Source organism: Camponotus floridanus, unplaced genomic scaffold (assembly GCF_003227725.1).
Source record: "Camponotus floridanus strain SB8 unplaced genomic scaffold, Cflo_v7.5 scaffold4, whole genome shotgun sequence".
Classification (NCBI taxonomy): Eukaryota; Metazoa; Arthropoda; class Insecta; order Hymenoptera; family Formicidae; genus Camponotus; species Camponotus floridanus.
The window spans coordinates 2,638,428-2,648,851 of record NW_020229547.1 but is presented as its reverse complement, the minus strand read 5'-3'; the positions used below and the strand labels follow the sequence as shown (position 1 = coordinate 2,648,851).

General features: G+C 38.4%; 1 protein-coding gene across 1 annotated transcript; it reads left to right on the top strand.

The window, feature by feature from the left end:
- The first annotated feature begins 714 nt into the window (after positions 1-714).
- On the top strand, positions 715-10,210 carry LOC105251796 (protein sister of odd and bowel). Its single transcript, XM_011258817.3, has 3 exons — positions 715-886; positions 6,768-8,379; positions 9,463-10,210. Exons 1-3 carry the CDS (start codon positions 715-717, stop codon positions 9,806-9,808), a joined length of 2,130 nt encoding a protein of 709 aa, XP_011257119.2. The 3' UTR covers positions 9,809-10,210.
- The last annotated feature ends 214 nt before the right edge of the window (positions 10,211-10,424 follow it).

The following is a 10,424-nucleotide window of genomic DNA, read 5'->3' as shown; positions in this document are numbered from 1 at the left end:
CTTTGAATCTAATAATACATATTGATATATAATATAGTATATATTATTTTGAGGTGACATATTTTTCTAAAAATAATATATGAAGTTGAAATAGAAGGACAAGCATAAATACATATTGAGATACGTACATTAATGTTTCAATCATAACCAAAAATTTTTCAAGCGGTTCATCCGCATTCTATTTATGTAACATATGACATATGACATACTGACAAAAATAGATTAAGATAAAATATTCTCCGACATCTTGAGTTAATTAAAACCTAACCTGTTAAACTTAAATAAAACTAAGAGATTAAATATTGTCTTGATCAACTTTTTATCAGGTTATTTATCGAACATCTTATTCATCGAACGAAATTAACATTCTAATAAATATAACTTCGATAAACGAGCAAAATAATTATAAGAAAAATTAGGATTAGAGGAGGAAAACCAAATAGAAAAAGAAATGAAAAAGAAAAAGAATTATAGTGCGAAAAATGATGCGTGTCAAAGGGAAGAGACCAGCTGTATCACGTCGCGAATGTGCATGTAGCCGAAAGAGGAACAAACGGGACGAGAGCACTCGACAAGCAGGGGGGGAAAGGTGGCAGCGGGGGGATGCGCGGGAAACAAGGAGAGAAACAAGCGTCCGGGCTGTACGCGATCGCGGAGGCGAAGATGCGTGAAAGTGGTGGTGCTTAGTAGCGATCTAATTATCTACGCGGCGGGATGTCGCGGCCTCCCTCGGCGCTCTTCACCGCATTGAGGAAACAAGAGCAAATTGAATCGAGGTGGATGGATGTTGCTCCTTGCTCCGGTCGAAGGGAGCTGAGTCGTGGTTGTAAGACGCCACCTTCGAAAGCGGCTCCCTTCGATGATTATCACGTTACTCAAGTAGAGTGTTCGAGGAAATCGTGGGCGATTGTACCACGTCGCGTGTGATTTTCTATGATTTTTTCGAATGTATTCAGAGATTGCGATTATAAAAAGACTCAAATTTTTAATAGAGAGAATAAATGTCACGACATTTTGAATTTTCAAACGAGTATAAAAATAGCGATATTAGCAATTAGAGATAATCTTTATATCGTATTCGAAATATTTTTATCTGATTTTCACAAAATGATACACAGATCTCGTTCTTTGTGCTGTGAATCAAAATTTTATTTCTATTTTCAACCCTAATTTTTTCATATTTATGGATTCTCTAGATTATTTTGATAGACTTAATTTATACAGAATTTGAACTTCTAACTTGATACTTTAAATATATTTTTCATTTACTAATTTAAAAAAGACAAGAACGAGAAAACACACAGAGAGAAAGAGCTTTAGATAAAATTATATATATAAATTAAATAGTTTGAAAAAAGGATAATCTGCCTAAAGTACCAAAATAGATATTAGAATTAAATTAAAAATTGAGATCAAAAGAAGGAAAATTTTGATTCGAATCATATTATTAAACATATTAATCATTCAATTATATTATTTTTTCATTATACATATAGAGGAGTTTATTAATTACTTATTTATATTTCTTTAAATTAAATTTTAATAAGCACATTATAATTTAAAACGTATAATAAATTGATATTATTTTTCACGTACTTTTTTAATTTTTTAATAATCCTAAATTGGAAATTTAATTTTATAAATTTATTTCCACAAAAATAAAACTCTTCAGAAATAAATTTAATTAATAAATCTAAAATAATATAATCTAAAATAAATATTTTCAAAATCTATATGAATATTATGGTAATTTTAACACTGTCCCATATATTTTATTTGCAAATTTTAAATCGTTCAAGGAGGCGACGAACAATTTGGGCGATCTTTCCTTTTCGATCCAACGCAGGTCGCGGATCGCAAGGAATTTCTCATGTCACGCTGCGTTACTTTATTTATCGACGTTGAAAGCCGCTTATAACCTTTTGCCTCCCGGAGTTAAAGAGCACACAGACGTGAAGATTTCCTGACATATAAAATCGATTGATGGAACTCGAGAGAGCATTGTCGAATTGTTCGCGGCAGAATACGCGGAGTTATAATTAACTTTCTTCCTTTCAATACAAGAGTATACGAATGATGTTAAAACACACGTGAATCATCTCCCTTACATAATAACAGATAAAACTCTAATTGACATTTTTCTAAATAAGACGAGAAACACTCGGCAAACTTTTGAACTTGAAATGTAAAAATAATCTTGCATCGAAAGATAACGCACAGTGAATACGCTATTGTAGTTTTCCTTTAGAGTTTGATGCCACGCGTTGAAATTTCCAACAAGGAATTCCGACGATGACGCAACGAGATGCTCGATGCTAAAGATTCTGTATCGCCGTTCCGAGGTCACGTGCAATCGCGAGAGCATTGACATTATTGTATCGTGACTCTCGCATGTTAATACGTTGTGACAATACAGTACTTTCGCTCAGGCACAATACGAGAGATACGAACAGAGATTGAAGCGCGCGGATCCCCTTTACCGCTCTAAACCTGACTTGGACCAGTTCGAAAATAAGCATATATATACCCGTACGCGTCCAAATAAAGTTTCACGTATATCGCGAACGCGTATTATGTTCTAGCCGGGCAATTAACTCGCTACTTGATTAACTAGGCAGAACCTGTCAACTTTCGCGGAGGGGGACTTTACCGAGGCGAGGAGCGAGAAGGGCGGACGGAGAGAGGAGGAAAAAGCGCGGACTCGCGCGCGAGAGCATCAAAGTTACGAAAGGGGAGTAAAAGACGAACACGCGGGAGGAAGGAACGCGGAGGGGGTCGGAGGAAGGGGGCCCACTCGACGTAGAGATGCCGAGGAAAGGAAAAGAGGGAGAGAGAGAGAGAGAGAAGGTACCATCCACGGTGACGGTCAGCGAGCGCGAGGTGACCTCTGACCCCTTCTTGCGTCCTCGTCTGCGCCCGGCATCGCTCGATCGCGGCTTCTCCGTCCCACTCCGACGGGACTCAAACGACTCCGTGGGGCCCTCCGTGAGGGTCCGGCGTGGGCGAAGCTTACGCGCGCGGGGGAGTAAAGAGGCGGCCGGGGCGAGCGGGAGGAGAGAATAAGACGAGGCAGAGGGGCCGTACGGGGAGAGGGGTGACGAGTTGGCCCGCGGGCGTCCCGGGACCGTGAGAACACCACCTATAATATTATTTAGTCTGCCCGATGCCTCGGTTCGCCTCTTCTCTCTCTTTCTCTCTTGACCGCGCGCTCCTCTCTCTCTCTCTCTCTCTCTCTCTCCTCGTCTCCTTCCTTACCGCACCCTTTTCCACTCTGATCACTCCTCTCTCTCTCTCTCTTTCTCGCCTTTCCTTGGAAGACCTCCTCTCCTTCTATATCGTACTCCATCGTACTCTCTCTCACCGTCTCTTTCTTGCTCTCATCCTTCCTTCTCTCTCTCTCTCTCTCTCTCTCTCCTTCTCTCTCTCTCTTACTGGCTCTTTTTTTTCCTCGTCTCATGTATGCGCGCGAGAGCGCGTGTACGGAATGTCTTTCTTTCTCCCTCGCTTTCGGTGCGCCCCGACACTGAAGAGGCAGCTAACTATAGGCGCTATACACGGCTTACTCGCGCGCATTAATTGCCGTCGTAAATTGTTGCGGCTTTGCCGAGTCCGAGTTGAGTCGAGTCCAGTCGAGTCGAAACGAACCCGCGGCACCCGAGGTATACGGTACCGCGGAAGAGAGTGCCCTTTTTTTGGCATGGCGCATTTTACTATTCACTCAACTTTACCTCAACTTCCACGCGTTCATTGAGATATTACACACTCGAATTAAGCGCCGATTGCTCGTTCTTATTCGGGCGAAAGGAAAAATTCTTGCGTCTTCGCGAATATTGTTCTTGTATGCAAAAAAGATGTGTCTAAAATTGATTTATAAATTGATTTATAAATTGATTTATAAATTGATTTATAAATATTATCTAAAATTGATTTATAAATATTATTATACAAATTAATTTTGAAGAATATAATAAATATTATTTAATAAATATAATAGATATTATAAATATTATAATAAAGAATATAATAAATATTATGTAATAAATATTATACAAATAAATTTTGAAGAATCATCAATTTTTTATAAATGAAAAAATAGTTTTTATAAGTTACTTTACACGTGTTGCGTATGAGTGTGCCATGTGTCAAGAGTGAAAATTGATTTATGCTACGTGAGATATGTTCACAAATTGACAGTCATTTATAGAATTGAATGAAAATTTTATATTTTCATTGATTGAAAAACTTAATGAGAAAAAGTATTATGGTAAATAATTACATGGAACATTAGATGCATTTCTTATTATTGGAACTTATTTCTTATTAGTCGAGTCGTCATTCATTTTAATTCATGGATTCCTTTATCAAGTATCTTTATATATAAAGAAATATTTCTTTCATGGTGTGTGAGACTCCTATGAAACGATGATCAAGATCTATCAAGTTATGTCAAGGATAACATAAAAAATTGATAATAACGTAAACTATATTTCTACTAACAGTAACATTATCTATATGAGAATTTTAAGAAAACCAGATAGGAAGAAAGAGTATATATCAAGTATTCTGAAAAAGAAGAAAAAAAAATATATATATATATATATATATATATATATATACATATAATATTGTAATTAATTTCAAAAAATAATTTATGTAAGAAATTTTTTTGTTTTGCGACTAGATATTTATCTAGTCTTATGTCATTTTATTTCATTTTAAATTATATAAACTTATTAGTATACATGAATAAATACATGATATATACATGAATAAATAAACTATAAAAATTTTGAATAAAATTAACACTAGAAAATAGACAATTATTGATTATTAACGTATTTTATTAAATGGATTATGTGAAGTATGTTCTGACTGTGAGATATTTTTTGTTTTTTTTTTATTTGTGTTTATGACATGTGCATTTATTAGAAAACTTTTTTTGCAATGTATAATATATTGCTCTTTTTATATTCTTTCGGTTTATGTAATGTCTAAATTTAGAAAGAGAAATGTGAAGAACATAATTTCTAATCTTCTTAAAGAAATTTAAAAAGATGAGAGAGAATATATAAAATTAAAAATATTTTAATTTAAAAATATTAAACAATTTTTTATACTATATGTTTTAAAAATATTAATGTAATTTAATTTTAAATACACTATATAAATATACTTGCCAATTTATGAATATAAACATCAGTTCAAGAAATGTTTTATTTTGTAAAAATAAAAATGTCAATATTATAGAGTTTTATTTTCCTTTTTTGCATTTTTTTATTATTTAATTAAATAAATTCTAAAATTTAATAATTTATAATAACATATTATTGAGCTATTATAATTTATATTTAAAAAATTTATCACAAAATGACATCATTAGTATATCTTCATAATGTTCTCTCTTGATTTTCTGAAAATTCTATTTAGAGTATAGAGTAATTAATAAAAATTAAAAGCGTATAATAAAAGATATAAATCATACTCTTTATAGAAATATTTCTTAATGTTGCTTTAATAAATGCAACGTTCGTTTCAGAATCGATCCGTCTCATACTTCTGAAATAACATCAACAATTTTATGTCGATACGACGCGCTCATAAATAATCTTTTATAATAATAAACAATCGAAAATATATTACAAACAAATTCAATATTTCGTAAATAAAAATTTTTCAAGATGTTTTCAGATACAGCACAGATTTCATGCGATTAAAAAATCCAAATATATCATGTATTAGTAATTAACTAAGAATTTATTTTCTGTACAAGTTCTTGATCTGGAATCCAAATAGAAATAAATGTGAAAATTTGCATCTTTTTTTTGACAAGTTAGGTTAAGTAAAATCGTTATACTTTTATAGAATAGGATAAGAAAAATCACATTTTTTATTACATTTTAGCTACATATTATAAATTTCTTCAATAAAAACAAAATAAAAGTATTTAGTTTTTTTATTTGTCATTATATTGGATATATTTTCTCTTATTTCGTATTTTTTCGTCAATGAAATGGATATAAAGTCTGCAAAATGCGGCTATTATACGATAAAAATATTAGTATTTGTTATCAGAATTTTAAAAATCTTCGATTCTATCTCTATAAAAAATTTAACCGATTTCTTGCCTCCATTCGATTAATTTTCATCAAAATTAAATATCAAAGAATGCTAATTAAACCACTGTAAATTTCCATCCAGATCAAGTGTTTTAAATATTCTGTTTATTTATAATATTGAATAGAAATCGGAAAAGAAATTTGGAAAAATATTAAAGGAATCAAATACATTTGCTTAGGTTTTGCATTAAGAATGACATTTTCAAAACATTACACCTCAGATTTGAATTTTTATAAACCTCCCAACTGGAATTTATAATCCTTTTGGAAATCTGATTAGATTCCAATTAGATTTCGGAAGGTTTTCTATAGCAGATGATAAATATAACAAATATAAAACTTATTGTTAGTAAACTTTATTAATTAATTTCAATTTTATAATTTCAATATATCATCTTAGAAATGTCAGTTATTTTCCTGTTATATCGAATCATCTTTTCACACGATGCAAGCTGTCCCCGCATCCACCCCATGTATAACATCCAGCGATATTTAATAAGGTCAAATGTGCGCTATATATATTTTTTATTGATTTATTTGTTTATTTATTGATGTCTACATGTTTACATTTTATACATACTTATATGCATATTTATACATTTGCCATTTGAAGCGTCTCGCGAAGGGAACGTTCGCTCGCGGGTTAAACAGCTGTTGACCCCCGCGATCGCGATCGCGATTCACGTTTCCGGATTCCCCCCCGCGGGACGCACGCGCGTGCGTCGCGGCACGCAAACCGGCACCTAACGTCAGACCGCGTGCGGTCAGGCCCCGTGCAAGCCGGGTCCAGGTCGAAACGTCGCACGACGGGCCGGCGAACGACTCGCGGGCCAGCTGTGGCTCTCTCTCCCCTGAATCCAGGGCCCGTTCCCCGCGAACGGACCCATTTTGCCTCGGATACCTGCCACCAGGTGGCTCCACCAGCAGTACCCAGCAGCGGCGGGCAGGGGCAGTCTTCGGGGCGCCTTCGCACCGCCAGCATCGCGCGCGCGTATCCTCTTTGCCTCGTTACCGTCGTACGTTCGAATACCCCCGTGTCGGAAGATCATCGCCGGGAACATGTGACGCGCGCTCGAGATCTCGTCACGAGTGTTTCGCACCGGAAGGGACACCGGCACGTGTGGTTCGACGGTTGCGACAGCCATCAAGATCAGTCTGGAGCCATCGGGTCGAGAATCGCCGATCGCCCTGCCAATGATACCGGCGGGACACGAGAGGCTAATCCGGGACGACTCGAACGACGGTGGAGGATGCAGCAGCAGCAGCAACGGGAAGAGGAGCGGCAGCAGCAGGAACAGGAGCAACAGAGACTCGTAATGGTACCGTCGTCATCGACCTCGTCCCCGTCGTCGTCCTCGTCGGCCACGCTCGCGACGGATCCCCGCGAGGCCGACGAGCACGTCGCCGAGATCGACGGCCTCGCGACGGGCTGCTCCGAGCTGCCGAATTTCGCGCTCCAGAGCGTCGCCCTGCGTCTCCAGAGCGTCGCCCTCCTTTCCGCGCTGCAACGCGCGGCTCTCCTGCCACCTGGACACGCCGCCGCGGCCGCCCTGAACCTGCAGGCGTTGGAGACGTACCTGACTCTTCATCGTCTTCACGCGAGCGGCGCGACTTCCGGCGTCGCGGCTTCCGCGCCGGCGGCGACCGGTCAGAGGTGCTCGTCGTCGTCGAGTATCTTGACCTCGAGTATCTCGACGACGACGACGACGACCGTCAAGGACGAGGCGCCGACGGTGGATCAGCTGCTCCGCGCGGCCGAGGACGACGAGGCGCGACTCGAGTTTGTGACCGACGATAATCTGGCGCTGGCCCTGCTGTCCCCGGAATTCCTGTCGAGCGAAACATCCGGGACGAGCGGCTCTCCGTCCGGCCACCACGAGCTGCTCCTGCGACGAATATCCGAGGGGAATAATCGCGCGAGCGCGTCGTCGACGACGTCGTCGGCGGCGTCGACCTCGCGAGTCTCGTCCACGGCCGTCCCGCCGTCGTCCTCATCGGCCTCCTCGGCCTGCTCCTCGTCGTCCTCGTCTTCGTCTTCCTCATCATCCGCGCAACACGCCTCGATCGCGGTGGACTCGAGTGTACCAAGGACTTGCCGGACGTCCAGGCCCAAGAAACAGTTTATTTGTAGGTTCTGCAGCCGACAGTTCACCAAGAGCTACAACCTGCTGATCCACGAGAGGACGCACACCGACGAGCGCCCGTACTCGTGCGACATATGCGGCAAAGCCTTCCGACGGCAGGACCATCTCAGAGATCACAGGTAACGTAATGACGAGCGCCTGTAACAACTTGATTCTTTTCCTGCGAGAGCGAACTTTATATACCTGCAGGTTTTTGCGCGATACGTATTATTGCATGCGCACTAAAAAGAATTTAAATGATTAATGAGGGAGATCGCTCAATTTTTGATTATATAAAAAGTGACTTTTAGATTCTCATATTAATAAAAACTTTTGAATTCTAGTCAGATATACATATAGACAATTTTATTATACGACATTTAAGGATAAATTATAATAAATTAATAATACATAAATAGTAAATAATAAATTATAATAAATTATAATAAATTAATAATAAATAATAATAATAAATAAATAGTAGAATATATTATAATAATATTTATTAAAATATCCATTTATTAAAATATAATTTTATTAATATATTAAATATTTAAAAAAAAAACGATATTAGTAAATTATAACATTTATTATAAAATAAATCATAAAATTTGTGTGTGTTTTGAATTAATAATAATAAATTTGCATTTGATTTGTGTAAATCATGCTTTTAATCGATTAAAATACATGCGGAGGAAATGAATGCTACGACGACACGTTGAAAATTGAGTCGAACATTAGTGTGCGTAAGAGTTTCGATGACGGTTTACTCGTATATTTATCGAATTCATTTCCTCCGCGCGATAGAAGAAAGATTTAGAGACCGCCGCGTATATTTATCTCTTTATTGCGTCGCAATTAATTACGCGCACCGCGTGCGATTTACGGACGGACGCAAATCCGCGGAACGCCTTCTCCAGCTCGCGTAATTACGACGGTGATCGAATGACGTGTACATTACATTTAATGCTCAACATGTCACAATACATTCATTCATTTTTCATGTAGTCACGACGTTTTTCATCCTCGCTTGATAACAAATAGCGTCGCGTGTACTACTTGGTGATTACTTTTTCAAACCATTATTAATTTACGAGCGTAAAAAAACTCAACGAGATGTAAGAGCTGTATAATTTTACGAGAGAAAGAGAGAAAGAGAGAGATGATTTAAAGGGAAATCAGTCGTGAGATTCAAACCGAGGATGTTTCTCTTTTTTCTACAGGTATATTCACAGCAAAGAGAAACCGTTCAAGTGCACCGAGTGCGGCAAGGGATTCTGTCAGAGCAGGACGCTGGCTGTCCACAAGATTTTGCACATGGAGGAATCGCCGCACAAGTGCCCCGTCTGCGCCAGGAGCTTCAATCAGAGGAGCAACCTCAAGACCCATCTTCTCACGCATACGGACATTAAGCCGTATCATTGCGCCTCCTGCGGCAAGGTCTTTCGCAGGAACTGCGACCTGAGGAGACACTCGTTGACCCACAATCTCGGGGTGCCGTCGTCGCCGCCATCGGATATACCCACCGTTTCCGGTTCGAGCACCATCGTCCTCCAGGAGACGTCTTAGTGTCCGACTCTTTTTTTTTTTTTTTATTCTTCTCGAATGACTCGAGACGACCGTCCATGGCACGCTTCCTTCCAACGGATCGATATTGAGATTATAATTGTAAGGTCGCCGCAATGATTCGATTTCGATCTCTTCTATTGGCGAGTTTCGCTCTGTATCTACCTGCCTTGTACTTATCTATCATCGTTAACGTTTAGAGCGTAATCATTGTTATGTACATCACGATAAGTGGTATATCGTATACGGAGATTTACGTGCACGTTTAGATCTGTAATTGTTCTATGTTATGCGATACTCTTTGATAATAACGTATAGAGGAATGCCTCTCTTTCTTCAACTGTGTACCTACCGTACTTACGTGTCCGTTGTGTTCTGTCTGTACGTGTGTGTAAAATAAACATTTATTATTATTTTTTAACTCGGAGTCTCTCGTCTACACCCTCACTTACTCTCTTCAAGCAGCCGATCGAATTGGGCCTAAATTCGAGCACTGGGGCTTTCCACAAATGGGATTTTATGTATTCGAGATTTCCTACGTACATTTCATTCCGATTGAAAAAAGATAAAAGTTAATTTTAACAAAGGATGTCGCTAGACCCGTTATCGCGATAGAATC

Bases quoted from the DNA above. Each gene is read 5' to 3' on its own strand.
- LOC105251796 (XM_011258817.3), top strand. From the start codon at position 715: ATGTCGCGGCCTCCCTCGGCGCTCTTCACCGCATTGAGGAAACAAGAG. The intron at 887-6,767 runs GTTCGAGGAAAT...CGGGTTAAACAG, and splicing joins TCACGTTACTCAAGTAGAGT to CTGTTGACCCCCGCGATCGC. The intron at 8,380-9,462 runs GTAACGTAATGA...TTTTTTCTACAG, and splicing joins GACCATCTCAGAGATCACAG to GTATATTCACAGCAAAGAGA.